The following is a 25,801-nucleotide window of genomic DNA, read 5'->3' as shown; positions in this document are numbered from 1 at the left end:
CCCAGTCTACTGTCAAATGAACCGCCCTTTAGTACCATTGGTTGATTCGTCCAATATACGTAGCGGATTCATTTGCGTTATTAACATTGGTTCAATCTGCTGTCAGTACGTAAAGGCGCGCTCAAGAACGTTTAAAACTCATTGGATAAAAAGTACAAACCAATCAGCGTACTTTGAATGTTCCGATGATGACCATTGGTTACTGTGTTGCGCTCGTTCGGGTTTACCTCATGCTTTGGCTCTTATAATAGGTTATTTCCCATACATGTGGTAAAAGGATTTATGAACCGCCCAGGCGCGATTTGCAACGCGGGAAATACTTGCAGAAATAGGAGCACACATTGTATCCACATTTACAGTGTGAACACAATTTTTGTAAATTCATGAGTTTTTGTGCTATTTTTTTATAAGGAATTGTGGCACGGTTTTCTACGTCTTTGGAAATGAATCCTATTTTCATTCCTGATTGAATAGCTGAATTTTGTGGGACACTTTCAGTCTTATAGCTGCCTAACCCAACTTTTTGCAAAAGTTAGGTTACTTGATAGCAAAGCTGGGTAAATAGCTTTTTTCTTTAGATGGCAAGTGATTCCTGAGCATTGTGATACAATTTGAGATTTGATCAGCTTTTGACACATTCGTCTTTCATCTCAACGATGGCCGAGAACAAGCATCCTCAAGTTATTTTTTGCAACGACTCTCCAAAGAGGGTCCTGGTGTCTGTGATCAAAACCACCCCGATGAAGCCCAGGAAGAACGAATCTCTGATACCGACCAGCCCTGGATTCAGCGAGTTCATGGTGTACCCGTGGAAGTGGGGGGAGAACGCCCATAATGTGAGCCTGAGCCTGAGCCCGGGCTCCGTAAACGGGGCTGCCTCCCCTACCGGGACCAACACCGCCAGCGAGGCGGACATGGGTGCCTCCCCTGACCAGATGAAGGTAGGATAAGTTTGAGGTTGTTTTTCATGTTGTTTAACCTAATAGTGTTGTGTTGAAGTTGAATAATCCTATCCGATAGGCTTCTTTAGATCTTGCATGAATTATGTGTCTGATATGACGCCGTAATAACTGAAACATTAGCATTTATTTGCATGTAACTTTCAATTATTTGTTGTGTTAAATATTCTTGCAATGAATAATGTGATTATCGGTTACATTGCTTCAACTTTAGAATCTTAGTGATCATGTTACATTCAGAGGATGGCTAGGTCACTGGCCAGCTAAAAGTTAACTTTACACTGCATCATTGAATGATGCAATCTATTCGCAATCTGAATAGCTGTCCAAGTTTTTTTTTAAGAGTCCGTATCTTTGAGTGCTTGTAACAAAAATAACGTATTTTGAGTGAAACGGAAACTCGGAAAAGTGTATTTAAAAAAACGCCCGCGCTCACGGTGTGACATGATGGATTTTAAACCCCAGGCAGCTGTCATACGTGACGTAGCGTCGCCCGCCAAAAATGTTTCCGGATGTGCTTGGAATAAATTAATACATGCACCTTGCGGCACCATTAATTGAACAAAATATAATGTAGCAATTATTTGAAATTGGACTGGACAAGAATTGAACAGTCACATATCACCATGCATTAGTAAGTTTTACTTAACCAATGACCACATTAACTTTAGTTTTGCATAATGATAGGCCATACAATTTATTTAAAGATTGATATGGAATAATGCTGCATTCTAAGCAGTTGTAAGCCTACATGCACTATTCAGAAAGTAAATAAAGCTGCATTTATTAATATAACTGTAGGTCACTTTGTTTACACTTGGTTTTCAGGACAGTAAAGAGGACGCTATTCGGCGTGGCCGCCCGCGTGCTGACACTGTCCGTGAGTTGATTAACGAAGGGGAGAGTTCCTCCAGCCGCATCCGCTGTAACATCTGCAATCGTGTGTTTCCTAGAGAGAAATCCCTACAGGCCCACAAGAGAACACACACAGGTGAGAAAAGTCTCTACGGGCCCACAAGAGAACACACAGGTGAAAGCAGAGCACAGATGGCCCCTGACAGACTGACACCCAAACTACCAGGACACTATGCAGTTCCCTGTGTTACAACACCAGCACACTTTTATAGGCATCTGCTAGAAAAATAGAACAATTACAAACTAATAACTCTCTCTGTGTTCTTTCCCAGGGGAGAGGCCTTACCCGTGTGACTACCCTGACTGTCGCAAGGCTTTTGTCCAGAGTGGCCAGCTAAAGACCCACCAGCGCCTTCACACCGGAGAGAAGCCCTTTGTCTGCTCTGGGAAAGGTGAGCACACAACTAGACCTTCACTTTTGAGATTGTACTTTAAGGCCCTTTAGATATTTATTGAACCTTTATTTAACTAGACAAGTCAGTTAAGAACAAATTGTTATTTACAATAACGGCCTACTTTACAATGACGGGCTACCAAATATAGGTGGTACCTTTAGACCTTTCTCATAGGAGGGGTGCAGAATCCACCATATAGAAAAGCATTGACACTAACTCTGATATCATTGTTATCTACCAAGCCTGCGGGAGTCGCTTTACCCATGCTAACCGGCACTGCCCAAAGCACCCATATGCCCGTTTGAAGAGAGAAGACCCCAAGGAGGGACCAGACAAGGCCCAGTCTGTGGACAACAAGGCTGTGGCAGAGTGGCTGGCAAAGTGAGTGGCTCTGGAGGGAGGTGGACAGGCAGATCAGATGGATAGTGAAACAAGTGAAGCAATTGAGGGATCTCACCTTATTCTGCACACCCCAATTCTCACCATATCCCCCTTTGACTCTCTGTGTTGTGGCAGGTACTGGCAGACCCGTGAGCAGCGTGCCCCTGTGCCCACCAAGGGGAAACACCAGGGCAAGGGCGGGGTGGAGGACCAGGAGCAGCAGGACCCCCGGGAGTTTCTCCAATCAGATGAGGAGGAAGAGGAGGAGCCAATGGAGGAAGAGAAGTGCAACGGGGGTGGGGCTGCCAAACGGAGTCTCCAAGAGCAACGGGAGCGTCTCCATGGTGCCCTGGCGCTCATTGAGCTGGCTAATAACCTGTCTGCCTGAAACCCTACCCATATCCCAGTGTTGAAACCCTCCCCAGTCACTCCCCTTCTGCCTCCCTGCTCAATGTGTTCTGGGTAGAAGTTGTCTGTAGGGAAACATCTAGGATAAGCTTACCCTCCCCAAATACTTAACCATTAATGGGGGGAAATTCTAAGCGGAACTTAGATCAGTATCTGGGGTTCTTCTTCTCCATGTGCAGTGTGGGGCAGGCACAAGCTAAAAGCACCTTATCCAGCTTCCAATTGTATCCTTATTAGGCTGCTAAGATTGTAGATCACAGGTGACTGGTGGCACCTTAGTTGGGGAGGACGGGCTCATAATAATGGCTGGAATGCAATAAATGGAACATTCCATTCTCTACATTCCAGCCATTATTATGAGCCTCCCCTCACCAGCCTCCTGTGTTGTAGATGTCAATATATGAAGAACGTTTCACTTTCCTCTGCCTTCTAAAGACTGGAGGAGATTACCTTTTAATGTTTAGTTTGTTTTGTTTGCACTTTGGTGGTAACGAGTTATTTGTTATGTCTTTTATTTTTGACGATAAAGTATATTGTGTGAGTATGTTTATATAATGGAAGTCTATGTAGATTTAGCTCAGATGGATGGAGTGATGCAGGGTGCGGTCAGTCATAGGACAGTTTAGGTGTATATAAATACTGGAAAGTGGATTCCTCTCCTGATTCTCTGATCTGGACTGTGACACGATAGGTGAAAAAGCAATGTGGTGGAAGCCTGTCAGGGGATTTCGCTTCCACCTGTCTAGTTCTTTCACATCAGTGCAGGTGAAGGAGAGTAGATGAGGGGAGGAAGTCACTGTAGAGACTATTGAGATGCAACCCATTGCAAGCCTAATCTACAGTAGTGGCTAGCCACAAGCTTTCACAAAAATTCAAGCTCCAACCCCTTCACCTATTAAACGTATCACACCCAGAACTGTAGCTATAACCCGGGAGGGACAACTCTGGTCCTGGAGAGCCGCAGAGTGAGCAGACGCAGCCCCATATCAGCTCTTAACAAACCTGATCTAGATGATCATCTTATCATGGGGATTTAGACCACAGTTAGTTGAGTCAGGTGTGTTAGAGCTGGGCTGGAACAAAAGCCTGCCCATGCTATAGCTGTGCAGGCCTGGCGTTGGCCTTCTCCACTCTAACCAAATTACATGGCCAGACATACGGAAGAGGACTATGTAAAGTCATTAGTGTCGCCATCTTTTATATTAAAAGATGCTGGCTGATTGGAGATACGGACTTGTAGCCCCATTGGTGGTGTACGTACAAGTCTTCTCTATAATCAACATTTCATAGGTATTTATTTCATCATGTTTTTTCATCTTTTTTGTTAACGATTTGCTATCACAAGCTGTCTCCAAGTACTGACATAGTTCCATTGAAGAATATATTGATCATCGCCTCCCTAAAATTATTTAGTATCTATCGACGTCAACTTATGGTCATTAAAATTGTACTCCCCTTTGCAGCAGCACGTATGTATCTACAGTATCTGCTACTAAGTTTTGCATTTATGGATTAAGCTTGCAATGTAACATGTTTCCAACTATTAGACTAGTCTAGAGAAATGGGACATGTTTCTACATAAAAGAGGGTGTAATGAATGCTTGGCGTTGGCAATGTTTTATTATTTGTTAGCAACACTACATCTCTTAACATTGTGTAAATTGCCACTTGTTTTTAAATATATGTTTTTGTTGTTTTCATTAGGTTTGTGCTTCAGCAAACACCCAGATCCTTTGTTGGCCATATGTGATTAAGTGTTGTATCCCACTGGGCACATACTGGTTGAATCAACGTTGTTTCCAAGGCATAAAAAAAACGATGTTATGACGTTGAATCAACGTGCAAAACTGATTAAATTTGGAAAAAGTCATTAATGTAAAGGACATTAGGGAATATTTGTCTTTTTCACCCAACTTTTAACCTAAACAACATGGTTCAAATGTTTGTTGATATTATGTTTGTTGACAACTCAATCAAATGTAATTTAAAACTAAACTCAGCAACAACAAAAAAATGTCCTCTCACTGTCAACTGCGTTTATTTTCAGCAAACTTAACATGTGTAAATATTTCTATAAACATAACAAGATTCAACAACTGAGACATAAACTGAACAAGTTCAACAGACATGTGACTAACAGAAATGGAATAATGTGTCCCTGAACAAAGGGGGTCAAAATCAAAAGTAACAGTCAGTATCTGGTGTGGCCACCAGCTGCATTAAGTACTGCAGTGCATCTCCTCCTCATGGACTGCACCAGATTTGCCTGTTCTTGCTGTGAGATGTTACCCCTCTCTTCCACCAAGGCACCTGCAAGTTCCCGGACATTTCTGGGGGGGAATGGCCCTAGCCCTCACCGTCTGATCCCAGACGTGCTCAATGGGATTGAGATCCGGGCTCTTCGCTGGCCATGGCAGAACACTGACATTCCCTTCTTGCAGGAAATCATGCACAGAACGAGCAGTATGGCTGGTGACGTTGTCATGCTGGAGGGTCATGTCAGGATGAGCCTGCAGGAAGGGTACCACATGAGGGAGGAAGATGTCTTCCCTGTAACGCACAGCATTGAGATTGACTGCAATGACAACGAGCTCAGTCCGATGATGCTGTGACCCTCCATCTCCAAATCGATCCCGCTCCAGAGTACAGGCCTCGGCGTAACGCTCATTCCTTCGACAATAGACGCAAATCCGACCATCACCCCTGGTGAGACAAAACCGCGACTTGTCAGTGAAGAGCACATTTTGACAGTCCTGTGTGGTCCAGCGACAATGGGTTTGTGCCCATGGGTGACGTTGTTGCCGGTGATGTCTGGTGAGGACCTGCCTTACAACAGGCCTACAAGCCCTCAGTCCAGCCTCTCTCAGCCTATTGCGGACAGTCTGAGCACTGATGGAGGGATTCTGTGTTCCTGGTGTAACTCGGGCAGTTGTTGTTGCCATCCTGTACCTGTCTCGCAGGTGTGATGTTCAGATGTACCGATCCTGTGCAGGTGTTGTTACACGTGGCCTGCCACTGTGAGGACGATCATCTGTCTGTCCTGTCTCCCTGTAGCGCTGTCTTAGGCGTCTCACAGTACAGACATTGAAATGTATTGTCCTGGCCACATCAGTAGTCCTCATGCCTCCTTGCAGCATGCCTAAGGCACGTTCACGCAGATGAGCAGGGACCCTGGGCATCTTTCTTTTGGTGTTTTTCAGAGTCAGTAGAAAGGCCTCTTTATTGTCCTAAGTTTTCATAACTGTGACCTTAATTGCCTACTGTCTGTAAGCTGTTAGTGTCTTAACGACCGTTCCACAGGTGCATGTTCATTCATTGTTTATGGATTATTGAACAAGCAGGGGAAACAGTGTTTAAACCCTTTACAATGAAGATCTGTGACGTTATTTGAGTTTAGATGTTGAATTGACGTCTGTGTCCAGTGGGAAGACATGTCCAATACATTGTTTTGATAGAGCACAGGTTCAACTGGAATTTAGTTAATCAAAACAACCCAAGTGTAGTGTATATATCTTGAACACTTTGTTGATTATTTGGTTAAAAAGTTAAGTTTTGGCAGTTAATATATTCCATAACTTGTTTGTTTGAAAAGGAGAAAACAAATCTCCTGCACACAATCTACAGTACAAGAGTTGATGTTTAAATGATTATGAAATTCACTCTCCCTCCCACCATGTTAACAGACCATAGCATTGTGCGTTTTAGGCCTTGATATGAAATGTTCTGACTTGCTTTGTAGAGACAACATTGTTGTTGCGAAACAGTTTCTCTTTATAGGCAGTCCACACTGTTGGTACTTGTTGGTCCTAAATAAACACCATCAATGATCCAGGAGACAGTTTCATTCCTTCTAGTTTATTGTTATGTTAATGGTTGGTAAGAGCTTCATCATCACTACACTGCAGTTCAGTTGTCCTTGAACATACAGCATGTCTCTCAGTACACACATTGGTTTCAAGAGTTGCTTAGTAACCACTAGTGGCCATTGCTATTTACACATGTACTAGTATGTATGTACAGTGGGGCAAAAAAGTATTTAGTCAGCCACCAATTGTGCAAGTTCTCCCACTTAAAAAGATGAGAGGCCTGTAATTTTCATCATAGGTACACTTCAACTATGACAGACAAAATGAGAAAAAAAATCCAGAAAATCACATTGTAGGATTTTTTATGAATTTATTTGCAAATTATGGTGGAAAATAAGTATTTGGTCACCTACAAACAAGCAAGATTTCTGGCTCTCACAGACCTGTAACTTCTTCTTTAAGAGGCTCCTCTGTCCTCCACTCGTTACCTGTATTAATGGCACCTGTTTGAACTTGTTATCAGTATAAAAGACACCTGTCCACAACCTCAAACAGTCACACTGCAAACTCCACTATGGCCAAGACCAAAGAGCTGTCAAAGGACACCAGAAACAAAATTGTAGACCTGCACCAGGCTGGGAAGACTGAATCTGCAATAGGTAAGCAGCTTGGTTTGAAGAACTCAACTGTGGGAGCAATTATTAGGAAATGGAAGACATACAAGACCACTGATAATCTCCCTCGATCTGTGGCTCCACGCAAGATCTCACCCCGTGGGTCAAAATGATCACAAGAACGGTGAGCAAAAATCCCAGAACCACACGGGGGGACCTAGTGAATGACCTGCAGAGAGCTGGGACCAAAGTAACAAAGCCTACCATCAGCAAGGGCATTGAAGATGAAACGTGGCTGGGTCTTTCAGCATGACAATGATCCCAAACACACCGCCCGGGCAACGAAGGAGTGGCTTCGTAAGAAGCATTTCAAGGTCCTGGAGTGGCCTAGCCAGTCTCCAGATCTCAACCCCATAGAAAATCTTTGGAGGGAGTTGAAAGTCCGTGTTGCCCAGCAACAGCCCCAAAACATCACTGCTCTAGAGGAGATCTGCATGGAGGAATGGGCCAAAATACCAGCAACAGTGTGTGAAAACCTTGTGAAGACTTACAGAAAACGTTTGACCTCTGTCATGGGCCAACAAAGGGTATATAACAAAGTATTGAGATAAACTTTTGTTATTGACCAAATACTTATTTTCCACCATAATTTGCAAATAAATTCATCAAAAATCCTACAATGTGATTTTCTGGATTTTTTTTCTCATTTTGTCTGTCATAGTTGAAGTGTCCCTATGATGAAAATTACAGGCCTCTCATCTTTAAGTGGGAGAACTTGCACAATTGGTGGAAGACTAAATACTTTTTTGCCCCACTGTATATATAGTATAACAACACTTGTCTTGACAACACAATTAAAATTACAGATTTGAACTTGCAACACAAATAATAAACATTGTCAAAAGTATGATCATCATTTTTCATAAAGATACATTAAAACATACAAAATGTAAGAACATCTGCTCCAATATGGATCAGTTACAAAGGGTAGTGCTGACAGTACAGAAAAATAAACTATGGCATCATGACCAGTTGTATCGCAGGCGTATTCACTTAGAAATTGTGTTCACACAGAGCTCCCTTGAAAAAGAGGCCTTGGTCCCAATGGGACTCCCTGATAAAATAAAAGGTTAAATAAAGATAACTTATTTTACAAGGAGTCGGTCTGTGGAATCTTCCATAATGGGAATCTTCAGCTGATCCTGGTTTTTCTGGATTCTGCTTCCATTGCATTGGGATGGTTTGCTGCTGCTGTGGAACGTCAGGTAGGAATACACAAGTCCCCCTGATATACTGACGAGAAGAGACAACTATAGAGTTGGATATTGGCAAAACCTAAAACAGAATGGCATAGCAACAGGTTTCTTGTGCTAATGTGTAAATAATACATTCATCCATTCTTACCAAATATTCAAGCCCAGGAAGTTTGTCCATGAAAACAGGTAATCTCCACCTAAAAACATACCGATGTAGGCCACCGCAACATTCTGAGGAAAACAATTGATACACTATATAGTTGACTAACATGATATTCATGGGTATGTGGACTCATGAGAAGGAAATGATCAGAATACGATTCCCCACAGGCATTCGCATCAGGGTTGCATTTGAAAACACGTTTTTCCCCTTTTGTGCTCACTGACCCCGAACCAGCTGTGTCAATATAACCCCAAATGTTAGGAACAAACATATTGACCCACATGTTACTGGTCCAGTTGTTCTTCTTACCTTAATTGCTCCCACCACTGTGGTGGTGAGTGCTGAGTTGTAGTGGCTACACAGCACTATTGAATACATCAGCACAAACCTGAAACAGAGAGAAGCACAAGATCTTCTTATTAATAAGGCCATCACCACCCTCTACTGGGGGTCTATTTAATGTTTTGATATGTCCTGAGAATTGTTAGAGGAAGTTGTGTCGGCAACAATGGAGCCCAATGGGACCACGCCAAGGCTACGGTGGGGCGTGTCTCAGTGTTCTGCTCTGCCTCCGGTTGGTAAGGAAGTATATCCTCATTCAGTCTACACTTCATTGCTCTTACAATGTTGAACATCAACATACTAAACTGCCTAGTTTAGGTGGAACAATGCCCCTTAACAGCCATAGAGAAAGGGATATGCTGCCAGTTTCTCTTTCAGTAATGTGTACACTCACCCCATGATGCAAGACATAAGGAAGCAAGAAACAAAGGGGGTGTTCAACCAGTGTTCATATGTAATGGCCTGTCAACACAAAACCACACACACAGGCAAGGTCAGACAGACAGGGATTAGCTGATCCTAGATCTGTGCCTAAAATCAATGTATATCCTGAGAAAAAGGGAAATGCGTTTACCTTGTATAAATCCCCAGTGAATGCACTCGCCAAAAGAGTTGGAATGAAAATGATGAATGCATTGTAAAATAAGATACCATATTTTCCAAGACCCTTTAAAAAAAATAGAAAATGAAATTGTACGTGAGTCAGTATTACACAAAACAGTTAGCTATTCAACTTGTCAACTATAAGAGGAGAGTGTTGCTGGAGCTTAAAGGTAAAATGATCAACCATGTTAGGCATACTGCACTGTTTACTTTACCGGTGTGCGTCCTAACAAATGAATCAACGTCACTTAACCTGGCCATAATTAGGTCATTATCATGCAAATTCAGACCCTACACAAACACAATGCAACCAATAGAGCTCAGGTCAGCAATACCTCACCTCCTCACCTTTCCTCACATGGCTGGAATGTAAACATACATGATGCCTGGATTCATCCAACCTGCCTTAGAAATATGTATGCAGTCTCCTGTGTCTGTTTAAGAATATCTTAATCTGAAAACTGGAAGTATCTACCTGTAAAGAGAATCTAGTATCAGGTGCTTGGTATTTTAAAAGTATCCAGGACCATTCTGGGATTTTATTAGAAAAAATTAAATAAAACAAGTTTACGTGCTCAAATCAATGTGTTATCTCTTATTATTATAGTGTGGCAAGAATGTGTCCTACCTCAGTTCCCAGTTTCTTCTTGGTGTACACACCACTGGCAGCAGTGAAGACATCATTAAGCAGAATGAATGTGTAGCCCTCGGCATCAAAGGCCAAGTCAGAGCTATGGGAGAAAATAAAGGGAACATTTTGTTCATAATGGTAATGAAGACTTCCTTCAAAGTACCTTTGATGTTTTCAGAAGTAATATCAAGCAGAGAAGAGTAGCTCATTCAACAGGAATTTGTTAACAGTGTGAAAATTTGAGTTGCAACTTACCTTGCAGCCACCAATGCTCCAAAAACGATGGCCAAAACACTGTAGATCAGACGATTAGGGATTTTTTTTCTGGAGAGGATATTGAAATTCACATGTTAATACTATAAAGCTGAACTGTAAAAAAGAAATGAGCAGTTATGATGACAGTAAAATATACAGATGTGAAAAAAATGGCCACAAACTTCAATATCCTTGCTTCCATGATCATTGTCATCAATATGGTGAACTTCCTTAAGACTGTGAACATGGGTAAGCTGTAAAGGATTAAATTGATCATTCACATTTGTCTGCTTTTTATAAATGCATTTGTCAGAGTGCTTGGCAACACTGGTCTAAGTCCCTATGAGTAGAGGTTGGTGTTTAAGTTGTACATACTGTAATAGAGATGATATCTGAAACTAATGCATTAAGTTTCACTCATGAATTTAGACTACATTGTACCTTAACTTCTTTGTACCCGCCAGTCCTGTTATGTGGTTTCCAACATACAGCAGAGGTAGAGGGAAGATCTGTATTGCAATAATTAATTTAATTAATGAATTCAAGATGTTATATTGATGGCAAACTGCAAAAATACATCTTGGAACATCTGACTCTTTTTGAGGCTTATTGTGGTTCACCTTTTGTTGTATGCATCTGTGACGGACAGGCATAGGATTGAAACAAGAATATAACAAACTTACTTCACTTAATAAAAACACTTACTTTGATGAAAATGCTTCTGTCAAAGTCTTGAAAATGAACTGTTTGGTTAATTTTAGCAGCATAGAGAATGATGATTGTAGTGGCCATCTGGAAAAAGGGGGAAATCAAGAGAGGATTCGATATTTATGAGAAGATGGCAATTTTGCGTTACTGACATTGAATCAGATATTTTTTCCATCAACAATTTGGTTTGTTGGTTATGATGATATGAAGGTAATCTGAGGGTATATCTGTTGTGCAACTTCTACCTCAAGATTCCTGAATTGAGGAATATTACCTGTCCAATTCCTAGAAACATGTACGAGGGAAATCTAAGAGTGAGAAAAGAGATGTTATTGGTCAATCAAGAAGACGTTTTAATAAACTGTAACAACCCCATAACAACTGGCTGCCTGTTGGAGCTTCAAGTTCAGTGTTGCCTGGGGAAGTTGGTATACTCTAATTTTGCAAAAATATCCCAAACGGCCAACCCGGCGAAGAAATGGCACCCTATGTGAAAGAAATGATATGACAAATTGTGACATACATTCTTAATAACCTAAAAAGATCAGATATCATTGCTTCCATATTGGTCTTGGTAGGCTAATAGTAGGCATATTATTGAAACAGATCAATGGAGACTCAACTGAGACAGAAATTCACAGGTTTCAGATTTCCCCCATTCTTTTCAGGTTATTTTCAATCTGTGTCACGTTCCTGACCTGTTTTCCTTTGTTTTGTATTTATTTTAGTTGGTCAGGGCGTGAGTTGGGTGGGTTGTCTATGGTTGATTTTCTATGTTGGGATTTTGTGTTCGGCCTGGTATGATTCTCAATCAGAGACAGCTGTGAATCGTTGTCCCTGATTGAGAGTCATACTAAGGCAGCCAGGGTTTCACTTGTGTTTTGTGGGTGTTTGTTCCTGTGTCAGTGTTTGGGCCACACAGGACTGTTTCAGGTTAGTCACGTTTGTTGGTTGTTGTATTTTGTAGTGTTTGTTGTTTTCCTATTAAAACATGAATACTTACCAATCCGCATCTTGGTCCGATCCATGCTCCTCCTCGTCTGAGGAGGAGAACGACTACGACAGCCGTTACAATCTGTCACACTTTTTTAATAGAAAAACAACAAAATTGGATGTTCTAAGTCCACAACAATGCTTAGATCACATCAGCAGACCACTTGAGGTCAAGGAAAAATCTAAGAAATGTAGATTTGAGTGTAGTTACCCTTTAATTCTAGCACTGCTCGTTTGGTTAGTGGTGTTTCTGTAGCGCACACGAGATAGAGTTTGCTAAACAAATGGCCACTGGATTGGTGCAAATAATCATATCATTCTGCCAGGTAGGCATAGGCTACTTTGTAGCTATACTGAACAAAAATATCAAATGCAACATGTAAAGTGTTGGTCTCATGTTTCATGGGGTGGGTATAATTTGTGGAAACCTCCAACAGGAATCTGTTGCAAAAACGTTGTAAAATAACAAGGTTGCCAACAAACAACGCATACAAAGTTGTATAGTGGCATAATAAGACACAGGGTAAGGAGTGGGCTATTTCATTAAGTTTTTCACTCCCATCGTTTATTCCGAAAAATGTCAGTCCTCACTCTGGTAGCCTATGGACAAACATTAAGAATAAGCTACGTGGTGAGTTGATACCTACTTTGTGTACGTTGTTTGTTGGCAACCTTGTACTTTATGAAGTTTTTGGAACAGATTCCTGTTGGAACGTTACACAAATTATACCCACCCTGTTTTATGAGCTGAAATAAAATATCCTGGAAATTTTCCATACGCACATAAAGCTGATTTCTCTCAAATTTTGTCAACAAATTTGTTTACATCCCTGTTAGTGAGCATTTCTCATTTACAAAGATAATCCATCCACCTGACAGGTGTGGCATAACAAGAAGCTGATTAAACAGCATGATCATCACACAGGTGCACCTTGTTCTGGGAACAAAAGGACACTAAAATGGGACAATGCCACAGATGTCTCAAGTTTTGAGGGAGTGTGCAATTGGCATGCTGACTGCAGGAATGTCCACCAGAGCTGTTGCCAGAGACTTGAATGTTCTACAACAGCCTCCAACGTCGTTTTAGAGAACTTGGCAGTACGACCAGCCGGCCTCCAACCGCAGACCCCGTGTAACCACACCAGCCCAGGACCTGCATATCCTGCTGGAGACTGAGACCAGCCACCCAGACAGCTGATGAAACAGAGTTTGCACAACCAAAGAATTTCTGCACAAACTATCAAAAACCGTCTCAGGGAAGCTGTATGCTCGTTGTTCTCACCAGGGTATTGCATTGACTGCAGTTCGGCGTCGTAACCAACTTCAGTGGATAAATGCTCACCTTCGATGGCCACTGGCACGCTGGAGAAGTGTGCTCTTCACGGATGAATCCTGGTTTCAACTGTACCGGGCAGATGGTAAACGTAGTGTGGGTGAGCGGTTTGCTGATGTCAACGTTGTGAATACAGTGCCCGATGGTGGCGATAGGGTTATGGTATGGGCAGGCATAAGCTACAGAGAACGGACACAATTACATTTTATAGATGGCAATTTGAATACACAGAGATACTGTGATGAGATCCTGAGGCCCATTGTTGTGCCATTCATCCGCTGCCATCACCTCATGTTTCAGCATGATAATGCACTGCCTCATGTCGCAAGGATCTGTACACAATTCCTGGATGCTGAAAATGTCCCAGTTCTCGCATGGCCTGCATACTCACCAGACAGGTCACCCATTGAGAACTTTTTGGATGCTCTGGAGCGACGTGTACGACAGTGTGTTCCAGTTCCCGCCAATATCTAGCAACTTCGCACAGCTATTAAATAGGAGTGGAACAACATTCCACAGGCCACATTCAACAGCCTGATCAACTCTATGTGAAGGAGATGTGCAATCAACAGCCTGATCAACTCCATGTGAAAGAGATGTGTAATCAACAGCAGGAGATATGTAATCGACAGCCAGATCAACTCTATGTGAAGGAGATGTTTAATCAACAGCCTGATCAACTCTATGTGAAGGAGATGTTTAATCAACAGCCCGATGATCAACTCTATGTGAAGGAGATGTGCAATCAACAGCCTGATCAACTCTATGTGAAGGAGATGTGCAATCAACAGCCAGATCAACTCTATGTGAAGGAGATGTTTAATCAACAGCCTGGTCAACTCTATGTGAAGGAGATGTTTAATCAACAGCCTGATCAACTCTATGTGAAGGAGATGTTTAATCAACAGCCTGATCAACTCTATGTGAAGGAGATGTTTAATCAACAGCCTGATCAACTCTATGTGAAGGAGATGTTTAATCAACAGCCTGATCAACTCTATGTGAAGGAGATGTTTAATCAACAGCCTGATCAACTCTATGTGAAGGAGATGTTTAATCAACAGCCTGATCAACTCTATGTGAAGGAGATGTTTAATCAACAGCCTGATCAACTCTATGTGAAGGAGATGTTTAATCAACAGCCTGATCAACTCTATGTGAAGGAGATGTTTAATCAACAGCCTGATCAACTCTATGTGAAGGAGATGTTTAATCAACAGCCTGATCAACTCTATGTGAAGGAGATGTTTAATCAACAGCCTGATCAACTCTATGTGAAGGAGATGTTTAATCAACAGCCTGGTCAATGTCTCGCTGCATGAGGCTAATGGTCAAACCAGAAACTTTCTAGTTTTCTGGTCCACTACACTACCTTTTTTAAAGGTATCTGTGACCAACAGATGCATATCTGTATTCAGTCATGTCTTACCTTGCTTCAAAGTAGCCTATAGCCAAAAATCCTACAATAGAAACGTGGAGGCAATTATTTTATAGACTTCCTCATGTGCTCTACTGTTTTATTAGCTTTCTAATTTCTTTCATTGTCTAGCAGGCAAAGGAATTATCTTAGTGATATTACCAACCCATGATAGCTGTTGTTTCTTTAGATCACCTCTCTTTCTAAATTTCTAATGGATATTTCCAACTCTGTCCACGAAAGCGCTGGTTTGTGCGGTACGCTTTTAGAACGGTGTTTTCCAGCCAATTGCATTTTGGAACATTTGCACGAAGGCCTACCGCTGTGTGCACATTGGAACACTTAAAATGTTAAGGAATAATAGTTTATCAACAATTTAAGCTAAACATTCTGATCTGTTTCTTCAGCCTTATTAATTGATACGGTGTATACCTCCACTATCCACTACACTACTTTGATACGCATGGTGAGGATTAAGACGTGGAATATAGGCAATGGCCACAAAAAAAGTGGTTATACGGCGTATACCCAACCACTGCTCCAGTTGCTATGCTCATGCCGCGTTAAAATCCCATGGGAACTCGGGAATATCCGAGTTACCACTACATGCGTTCAAGACCACTGGGAACTAGGGGGGAAAAAGATCCGAATGGGAAAAAAAGATTTGAATGGTCATTCGTCTCGGAATTCCAAGTCGGGTTCGGGCCTCTTTCTAGAGTTCCGACCTAAAGATCACTTACGTCATGATTTACCCTCGATTGTTTTCGAGTTCCCAGTTGTCGTGAAAGCACCACTTGCAAAGGATTTCTAGCGAGTAGCACAGTAAGTACTGCAGTGACGAAACGATCTTACCTGTAGTTTGTGAGAATCGTTTTGTTAACAACAATGATCAAGAATGAACTGACGGCGTAAAACGCAGCAGAGAGAAACTTCAACAGTCCGGAATGTTCGGCTTCTGGCAAGTTAGCTGAGGTCGACATTACTTCAAGAATAGTTGTAATCGTCAACATGTGAAATGATCTCCGCTTCTTTCACTTTGGCTTTGTCACGATCGTGTGGAGGAAGTGTTATTAGACTGGGCGGGGATTGTTCAAACAGGCAGCGATTATTTTATTTGTTTTAGTTTTATTGTCACATACACCGGATAGTTGCAGTGAAAAAGTGTTATGAAGGAAATGTGTACAATTACATAATTCTGGAAGATTATAAGCAATAGGCCTATCTTCACTTTTACTTTTTGCATAGAAGGGAGGAGAAATACATCTAGTACCAAATAGACGTAATGTCATTTTGCTGAATCATATGGGCTGCTGCATGATCGTTCACAATTATTTTCCAGTTATGGTCAACTTCTAGGCTATAATATAGACCTAATCTTTTGTTTGTAGAATGACATGGCATTTGAATTGCTCCTGTAAGTCGCTCTGCTAAATTACCAAAATGTAAATCCATTAGAGGACGCCATTGTGGAATTTGTTTGAAAAAAAATTCAGCCAGTGCAAACTTGCACCTTTCTTTTTGATCAAACTTGATCTGGTCCCAGGCTAGATCAAACTGTCTATTTAGCTGTGTATCTGTGTATATGTTTGTTTGTCTGTCTTCAGTCCACACAGGTCACATTCTCCCTGCTGGAAGTCACTGCTCTTGGAGCGAAATGGAAACTTAGTGACTGTAACTGGATAATACAATTAGAACAGTTCCTCATATGTGTACTTGGCTGCTTTTATGACAAAATCTAGAAACGTTTCACTGAGTCCATTTTATTCTACACAGGTTTGTAGGCAGGCGATAAGAGAGCTGAGTCGAAGCTCAGTTTTACTCTGCTCAGTGGCTCTTCTCTCCCTCTGTTTCCTCTCTCTCCACTTAATCCTTCTCCGCTTCTTTCTCTGTCTCCGCTTCTTCTTTCTCCGCTTCTTTCTCTTTCTTCGCTTCTTCTTTCTCCGCTTCTTTCTCTTTCTTCGCTTCCTCCCTCTCCGCTTCTTTCTCTGTCTCCTCTTTCTCCGCTTCCTCCCTCTCCGCTTCTTTCTCTGTCTCTGCTTCTTCTTTCTCCGCTTCCTCTTTCTCCGCTTCTTTCTCTTTCTTCGCTTCCTCCTTCTCCGCTTCCTCCTTCTCCAGCCTCACAGACTTCATCACATCTCTCTCCTTGGAAGACAGGATGTAATACCAAGTAGGCATCACACAGTCTATATAGTGGCTTCCTCTCCTATCCTTCTAGACTGGTGTGAAACATGTACATTTTAGTCAGTAAGCAAACGCTCTTATCCAAAGCAATGCATTCATTTTAAGATAGATACAAAAGTATGTGGGCACCTGCTCGTCGAATATCTCATTCCAAAATCATGGACATTATTATGGAGTTGGTCCCCCCTTTGCTGCTATAAGTCTCCATTCTTCTGGGAAGGCTTTCCATAAGATAATGGAACATTGCTGTGGGGATTTGCTTCCATTCACCCACAAGAGCATTAGTGAGGTCGGGTATTGATATTGGGTGATTAGGCATGGCTCGCAGTCAGCATTCCAACTCATCCCAAAGGTGTTCGATGGGGTTGAGGTTAGGTCTCTGTGCAGGCAAGTTCTTCCACACCGATCTCAACAAACCATTTCTGTGTGAACCTCATTTTGTGCACAGGGGCATTTTCATCCTGAAACAGGAAAGGGCCTTCCCATAAACTGTTGCCACAAAGTTGGAAGCACAGAATTGTCTAGAATGTCATTCTATAATGTAGCGTTAAGATTTTCCTTCACTGGGCCCAAACCATGAAAAACAGTCCTAGACTATTATTCCTCCTCCACCAAACTTTACAGTTGGCAATATGCATTTGGGCAGGTAGCGTTCTCCTGGCATCTGCTAAACCCAGATTCGTCCGTCGGACTGCCAGATGGTGAATAGGGATTCATCACTCCAGAGAATGCGTTTCCACTGCTCCAGAGTCCAATGGCGGCGAGCTTTACACCACTTTAGCCGATACTTGGCATTGCGCATGGGGATCTTAGGATAATTTTTAAAAGTGTAATAAATCCATGTAATATAGCCTACACCATCACAATAAATCCTTTATTTATTTTAGACAGGTCGAAAGAAACATGATATGAAAAAAATGTAGTCTATTTCAGAAGAACAGAATAGCATACTCTGCTTTGTCCTTATGTTAGGCCCTGATCTGGCTATTCCACATGGCTGTGGGCTACACTAGTTCATTTAGCAGACAATATTTGCTTAGAATTCCGGCATTATTTTATATTATTTTATAGTATGAAGAATACAATTGAACAAAACTGAATAAAATAGAAAGGATATTTTCTCCAAATGATTTGAGGGAGTGCGCACATGCGGCTATTATGTGTTGAGCGGTTAACAAAGAAACAGGAACTCCTATATGCTTAATTTAGAGTTCTTTTTGTAACTTTAGTTGTGATACAAATTTTGGGCTATATGTTTTGATTTTAATACATTCTAAGGCTGCATGATGCGACTCTAATGATGATTTGAAAAAAGTTGCATGAAAAGCATGAGCACTGCTTTGTTTTTTTGCGCAGGCTATACACACTTCATCATTCTCTCTTTCTCACAGGCTACAAGTGAAGACAGACACATCGGGGACGCAGCTGTGTGCATCCTTGTCCAATTCCAAGGTGTATATTGAAGATGTTGGAAGAACTGTCCACATATACTTTTTGTCAGCCAACAAGATGAGTAGGCCTAACGAACAGCAAAAGCACTAGCATATGTCAATCTACTACCCCCCAAAGTACAAAAGTTGACCTATTCTGTGCGTGAAATAAATATTCCAAACATAGTCCGGGACAGTTGTGGGATGCGATAGATCCCAAATTAATACAACCACTAGCATAAAAAAACCTGTTTTATGCAATCAGCCTGTCGCAACAGATGAGAACGTTTAGTTAAAATGTTGATAAACTATTAGGCTATTTCTTAACATTATGAGCTCCGCAATGCGCACACGGCAGTAGGCTATAAGCGTGAATGTTCCATTAGCACCATTTTCAAAAGTGACCACAAATGCAATTATGCATGTAATGGTTTTAATTATAAAAGTGCATTTCTATGGTGAAAATGATCTTCCCCACACTTGAAACTCGGGCGCAGGCCCTACATCCGTTGTAAAGTGGATTAATGTGGTTCCTTTTAAGAAGTTATTTGGCCACTTTAGTTGTGATACAAACCTTATCAAAGCATATAGGCCTATGGGCTAGGCTACATGAGGTGTGCTGCTATGATTAGAAAAAGTTGCAAAAAAAACATGCGCTGTTTGCCTTAAGCTGGGCATCATTCACAAGAGATAATATATAATTCACAAGAGATAGGGTAATATTGTCACCCATCACACTATTCTTGATTTAATCTTGCCTTTACAAGATAATATAATATATTAAATAATATATGTGTGAAATTTGTTTTGATTTAAATTGGACCATTATCATGCGCCTGTCTCGAAAGAGGGGCAGCGGGGGGAAAAATACATGTCATTTATGCACTTAAATAGCGAATGGAGGACACTTTTCCCATGGTCCATTTTCATGCCAGTCAGGTAGGCTATACTCCTGTTTTAAAGAGAAGCAATGTGCTTAATATTAGGAAGGCTGAGAAATAAATATAGTAGGCCTAGCCTATAGTAAGCTGATGGGAGCCTCCTCTTTTTAATAGAGGCCACCATTCTGTTTTCTCACACAATTTCATAGCCTATAGAAATGTTGTGCAACATGAGCTCATTCCAGAACTAACACCACCTATTCAACTAATAATCAATAACCTCAAGTAGCAGAATCAGTTGTGTTTGTGCAGGGCTGGGGGAAAAAGCCTGTATACCTCTTTAGAATGAGGGTTGGTGACCACAGTGATAGCATTTTAATATCTCGCAGCTTATGAGAATATCAACAACACAAGAATGTTTCATATATCACAGACCAGCCTTGAGTATATTACACAAAATATTTGATGTGTACTTTTTATTACATAGGAAACAATTTCATGAATGACATTGATTAGTTGATGGATTACAAGTAGCTTTAAGCACACATGCACCACAGGTTTCTGCCTAACACACATACATACTAATGCAATTAAGAAACTCCTCCAGAACACTTCATAATAAACAAGGAAAAAGTATAAAAATACATTAGAGAAAAGTCAAGCTGCCGCACATTAACGAGTTCCCTCCCTCCACAGAGCACTAAGGCTTATTCTGCCTTTTCTGCCCTATCCTCTGGAGCCTCTTCAGCTTTCTCTTGAACTTGGGGTGGGCACAGAACTTCTTCCCTTTCACATGCAGTCTGTGGACATGGAGGATAAGACCATCATTGTCTCAGGTCACCGTCTGAAGCAGAATGCCTTTAGCATAACTGAATCTTTAACGTAAATAATATCAGACATACTAGTATGTCATAACTACACCTTCATGTACAGTATGACAGTTTAAATGATTGTAACGATAGTACTCCAGACAGTATTGTGTTGAACTCACATCAGTGCGTTGATCTCACAGACACCATTGCTCAACTGCATCTCTGCTCTCTCTACCTTCCTCAGCAGATTGGTGGGAATGTCCATAGATGTCTTCACGCAGCACTTAGGAATGCCACCTGCAATGTTTACCATCAGTTGTAAGAGTTGCAGTATAATGGCTTTAGTGATGGTAGTGGTAATTGCAGTAGAGGAAGTTGTAATAGTGGCTTCAGTAGGCATGGTAATAAAATAGTAGTAGTAGTAATAAAGTAGGAGTAACAGTTGTAGTGGTACAGGTGGTAGTGTTCTTTCAGAGAACAAAGAGTAGGAGAGGTAGCCAGTGCTTGGCTTGGGCAGGAGCTCACCGGAGCTGAGTACCGGCACCTCAAATGTTCTACTGCTTGAGCTCCTGTTCCTTTTATAGAATATTAGCTCAAAAGTATTGTGGAGCTCCTGCACCTAAACATAAACAGTACTGGCACCCAAAATGAGTACCTGGAACCTATTTCAGTCTATGTCAAGCACTGGAGGTAGCTGAAGAAGTACTTCCGAGAATTACACTCATACATGTTCCTTAAAGTCAGGTGATCTGTGTTGTTTTAAACTGTGACTATAGAATGACAGTAGAATGGCAGCCTAGTTGTTGATGAATATCAACTGAAAGTCAGCAAGTCACAACAGATACAATCCACTAATTATAAGCTTGCCTGTGCTACTAAATAAACAACTTTGAGCAATACCAGTTAGGGGACATAACTGCCAATTATAGTTACTGCCAATTTTTATCTCTCTTTCTTTCTCTTTCTCTCTTTCAATGTCTCTTACGTGCATGCATGCATGTATACACACACACACTAGGGTTGAATGGTTGGAACCCGGTTACTGAGATTTACCGCCCAAAACCACTCCCTTTTCCCGGGATAAATAATTGTGAGAAACCGGTCAATTATAATAAATGATTTGTATGAAGAGCATGGCGTGAAATTGAACTCTTAAATTATATGCAACGTCTAAATTTGGCTTCTCTACGGCCTCTGCATGATGAATCGTCAACTCACAGGGTGGGGACAGACAGCCCATCTCAGATTGAAGCGCAGTTCACAATGTATGTTGATCTATCATCTCATCATGGTAACTTTCTTTCTTGTGACAGGTAGGCCTGTATTTCTGCAGCATAGTCTATAATATAAAGACCGAATGCGCCTCTAATTTACCCATCTCCATCTGTTTTTCGGGGGTCCCATTTATTTTTTAATTGGAAAGATTTGTATTTTTTATTGCAGCTGCAATGTTTTAAAACAGCCTATCACTCAAATATCGTTGTTTTAAATTACTGCACATGCGAGCACTCTCTCGCAGTCTTCTCTCCATCAATTCCATTCAAATTGCATCCAAAATATATAATCCTGTTCTAGATTGATATATAGCCCTATATGTACTGTAGATGTCCTAGCCTACCTCTTTCAGGTAATTCATTCAATGCAGTAATAACCTTATATTTAGCTAATTAATGATGGGTTATGCATAATAAGCTCTAATTTATAGCCTCTGTCTCTTGCGCAATACACACACACCTTAAAAAACGCTCCTTAGCTCTTGGAGTCGCATGCAGTAAAAGCTAGACTAGAATAGCTTGCTGGACATTTTCTTTTGCATTTTTTATAATAGACTATTCGAAGAGGTACGCAAGATCTTGCTTGCTGAATATTAAATACAGCAGCCAATGGAAATCACGGGTAGTTTGAAAGAAGACCGAACACGCGATGGCGGTAGGCTATAGCAGTTATTTATTCAAATCCATAACTATTCAATCTTCGTGAAGAGAAGTGAAAGCCTTCTGCATCTAATTCTAGTCCTATAATATTCAAGGTTGTTAGAATGATGAAGATAAGGATAACGGAACGTGTTTCATTTAGCTGTTTAAAGCTAGGAAGATATGAAGCAACAATAGAGAGAGAAAGAGGAGGTAGGCTAATAACATTAGGGGACATATTATGAAAGGTATATATGCGCCAGCCTACTAATTATACAAATAGGCCCTATTATATTTCAAAATTAAAATCAAATTCACTAGCCTATACTTGTAACTTTGTAGGACACGTGCTTCATCAGAATCACATGTTCTCTCCCTGCTTTATTATGGTTTGAACAATGTTTTTTTTAAACATTTTATTTCACCTTTATTTAACAAGGTAGGCCAGTTGAGAACAAATTCTCATTTACGACTGCAACCTGTGCATAATTCCAGTCCATATAATACAGTATAATACAAAACAGTACAGTGATACAGTTCACACTCAAAAAGATTAGACTACTGGAGCTAGTTTCATGTATTTACCCAAGATAGCATATAGCTAACTACATCTTTGGGCTTTTATGTTTTTCTGTCATGCGTAATGTGCAGTAGCCTATCGTATATGTGTTGGATATTGGCACAATCAAGACAGAGAGAGGCAGACAGGCAGAGTAGAGAGATTAATGTGATTTGAAAGAACCTGAACCAACTGTCAACTGGTTTAAACGATGACAGAGACGCAGGTGTGTTAGTTTAATTTGGAATAGGCTTTTATTTGCATAGTTACCATTGTAGCAGTACAACATTGCATTTTAAACAAATAGGACCCCCCCAAAGTTTGACTTTTGTTGCACACTGCACTGAGAGCTCATGTCTCATTTGCACACTGCACTGAGCTCTTGTCTCTCTACTCTCTGCTAAGCCCCAAAAGGTTGTGAACATTCATGGCAACTAGCTACTCATTGAGTCCTATGCAAAGGAGTGATGCATTGAATATGTGTGTAATAACTTAATTTTTCTGTTCATGACCAACCAGTAAAAGTCATTGATTACTATGCCACAGTTCTGATTTCTCAACTCTCAATACCTGTTTCTCAAGCAACTGCATAATGTTCTGATGATAGTAAATATCATATTGCATTTTCTATTACAGTGAGGCATTACACTCTCTTCCTTACCTTCAGTGGTCTTGATGGCCAGAGCACACAGAAAGAGAAGCAGCATCGTCACTCTAAGATCCATGGTGACAGTGGAAGTGAGAGATCAAGTGAAACTCATCAGAACTTATACTGCCCCACCCCCCCACCCATCTCTCTGTGGGTTGTGGGTATTTGTCTGGCATGTTTTAACAGGTTACATTTTTACTGCATTTAATTTAATACAACAACCCAACAGCAGAGATCTGGAGCAGCCTGGTAACAACCAGGGTAAAAGTGGGGCAGGGCATACCAAACTAAAAGGGACCAGGGTAAAAGTGGGGCAGGGCATACCAAACTAAAAGGGACCAGGGTAAAAGTGGGGCCGGGCATACCAAAATAAAAGGGACTATACAGTGAGTATAGTGAATATAAGGTCATTTAATGTTGAACTGTGTTGTCAACAGGCATTGATGTATCTCATATACTTTTCAGTATGCCTTTTGTTGTTCCATCACAAAAATAATGTCAATACCCACTGGTATTGAACTTAAACTTGCTAATAAATCTATTTGCTGATAAATTGAAGAGTTATATACGCCCACTCTATACTGTTTCCAGAAAGCCTCACATGGTAGAATTCCCCTATGGTGACATACAGTAGTTGATTGGTTTGGCTAAAAAAACATGCTCACTAACAGCAGTTATTAAAAACATAGATGATGTGTATTTAAAACTACAACAGACCTGACAAATCATCACAACACTGGTTTGACAAGCAGCGATCAGGCAATGTGAGTTTCTGTATGAGAGCGTCTCAAACTCAGCCAGGTCACCCGTGATACAAGTCAGTGGGTGCGTTCATAAATTCACTCTGGCCATCTCAAATAAAATTTTATTGGTCACATACACGTGTTAAGCAGATGTTATTGCGAGTGTAGCGAAATGCTTGTGCTTCTAGCTCCGACAGTACAGTAATATCTAACAGTTTCACAACATATACCCAAAATACACGTAAATCTAAGTAAGGAATGGATTAAGAATATATATATACATATGTCAGAGCTGCATTGGACTAAGATACAGTGGTATAGTGTACAGTACATGCATATGAGATGTGTGATGCAATATTTACACATACAATTAAAGTGACTAAGACACCATAGAATAGTATAGAGTACAGTTTAGATATGAGATGAGTAATGCAAGATACGGAGACATTATTAAAGTGACTAGTATTTAATTTCCTTGAAGTGGCCAGTGATTCCTAATCTATGTCTATAGGCAGCAGCCTCTGATGTGCTGGAGATGGCTGTTTAACAGTCAGTGGTGTAGTATAGAATACAATACAGTATATACATATGAAATAGGGGATGCAATATGTAAACACAATTTAAAAGTGACTAAGATACTGTAGAACAGTGTGGAGTGCAGTTTATACACATGAGATGAATAATGCTAGATACGGAACGTTATTAAAGTGGCTAGTGATCCATTTCTAAAAGTGGCCAGTGATTCCAAATCTTTGTCTATCGGCAGTGATGGCTGTTTAGCAGTCTGATGGCCTTGAGATAGAAGCTGTTTTTCAGTCTCTCGGGTCCCAGCTTTGATGCACCTGTACTGACCTCGCCTTCTGGATGATAGCGGGGTGAACAGGCAGTGGCTCGGGTGGTTGATGTCCTTAATGATCTTTTTGGCCTTCCTATGGCATCGGGTGCTGTAGGCGTCAAGGAGGGCGGGAAGTTTTCCCCCTGTAATGCGTTGGGCAGACTGCACCACCCTCTGGAGAGCTTTGCGGTTGTGGGCGGTGCAGTTGCGGTACCAGGCGGTGATACAGCCCGACAGGATGCTCTCAATTGTGCATCTGTAAAAGTTTGAGTGTTTTAGGTGTTAAGCCAAATTTCGTCATTGGAGAGGCGCTGTTGCGCCTTCTTCACCACACTGGGTGGACCATTTCAATTTGTCCGTGATGTGTATGCCAAGGAACTTGAAGCTTTCCACCTTCTCCACTGCGGTCCCATCGATGTAGATAGGGGGGTGCTCCCTTTGCTGTTTCCTGAAGTCCACAATCATCTCCTTAGTTTTGTTGACGTTGAGTGAGAGGTTATTTTCCTGGCACCACATTCCCAGAGCCCTCACCTCCCTGTAGGCGGTCTCATCGTTGTTGGTAATCAAGCTGTTGTGTCATCTGCAAACTTGATGATTGAGTTGGAGGCGTGCTTGGCCA

General features: G+C 41.2%; 3 protein-coding genes across 7 annotated transcripts; 1 reads left to right on the top strand and 2 right to left on the bottom strand.

The window, feature by feature from the left end:
• The first annotated feature begins 294 nt into the window (after positions 1-294).
• LOC120063276 (zinc finger protein 367-like) lies at positions 295-3,599 on the top strand. The gene is made up of 5 exons (XM_039013550.1): positions 295-941; positions 1,788-1,950; positions 2,147-2,266; positions 2,512-2,650; positions 2,786-3,599. The coding sequence occupies exons 1-5, from the start codon at positions 657-659 to the stop codon at positions 3,036-3,038; spliced, it is 960 nt and encodes a 319-aa protein (XP_038869478.1). The 5' UTR covers positions 295-656; the 3' UTR covers positions 3,039-3,599.
• Positions 3,600-8,238: 4,639 nt separating this feature from the next.
• LOC120063275 (UDP-N-acetylglucosamine/UDP-glucose/GDP-mannose transporter-like) lies at positions 8,239-16,231 on the bottom strand. Of its 5 annotated transcripts, none has more exons than XM_039013548.1 (12): positions 16,032-16,231; positions 13,772-13,831; positions 11,711-11,744; positions 11,434-11,520; positions 11,170-11,237; positions 10,911-10,982; positions 10,729-10,797; positions 10,471-10,573; positions 9,814-9,906; positions 9,634-9,701; positions 9,207-9,285; positions 8,239-8,813 (listed from the first exon to the last, which is right to left on the bottom strand). In XM_039013548.1, the coding sequence occupies exons 3-12, from the start codon at positions 11,729-11,731 to the stop codon at positions 8,532-8,534; spliced, it is 942 nt and encodes a 313-aa protein (XP_038869476.1). In that variant the 5' UTR covers positions 11,732-11,744; positions 13,772-13,831; positions 16,032-16,231; the 3' UTR covers positions 8,239-8,531. The 5 variants fall into 5 exon arrangements, with proteins under 5 accessions (XP_038869476.1, XP_038869474.1, XP_038869475.1 ...); XM_039013546.1 differs by lacking the exon at positions 13,772-13,831 and adding an exon at positions 8,883-8,965 and having other exon boundaries at positions 8,239-8,771; XM_039013547.1 differs by having other exon boundaries at positions 11,170-11,520.
• Positions 16,232-17,042: 811 nt separating this feature from the next.
• Positions 17,043-23,680, bottom strand: LOC120062888 (C-C motif chemokine 28-like). Its single transcript, XM_039012955.1, is given in 5 exon segments — positions 17,043-17,321; positions 20,343-20,401; positions 20,404-20,471; positions 20,663-20,780; positions 23,617-23,680. Coding segments are annotated over 5 exon segments (588 nt in total).
• Between the last annotated feature and the right edge of the window lie 2,121 nt (positions 23,681-25,801).

This window comes from Salvelinus namaycush, chromosome 18, assembly GCF_016432855.1.
Source record: "Salvelinus namaycush isolate Seneca chromosome 18, SaNama_1.0, whole genome shotgun sequence".
NCBI classification, from domain to species: Eukaryota; Metazoa; Chordata; class Actinopteri; order Salmoniformes; family Salmonidae; genus Salvelinus; species Salvelinus namaycush.
This window is presented reverse-complemented; position numbering and strand designations above follow the sequence as displayed.

Bases quoted from the DNA above. Each gene is read 5' to 3' on its own strand.
- LOC120063275 (XM_039013545.1), bottom strand. From the start codon at position 16,189: ATGTTGACGATTACAACTATTCTTGAAGTAATGTCGACCTCAGCTAAC. The intron at 11,521-11,710 runs GTAATATTCCTC...CCCTTTTTCCAG, and splicing joins TGTTTCTAGGAATTGGACAG to ATGGCCACTACAATCATCAT. The intron at 8,814-9,206 runs GTAAGAAGAACA...ATTCTGTTTTAG, and splicing joins CAGTGGTGGGAGCAATTAAG to GTTTTGCCAATATCCAACTC.
- LOC120063276 (XM_039013550.1), top strand. From the start codon at position 657: ATGGCCGAGAACAAGCATCCTCAAGTTATTTTTTGCAACGACTCTCCA. The intron at 1,951-2,146 runs GTGAGAAAAGTC...GTTCTTTCCCAG, and splicing joins CCACAAGAGAACACACACAG to GGGAGAGGCCTTACCCGTGT. The intron at 2,651-2,785 runs GTGAGTGGCTCT...GTGTTGTGGCAG, and splicing joins GTGGCAGAGTGGCTGGCAAA to GTACTGGCAGACCCGTGAGC.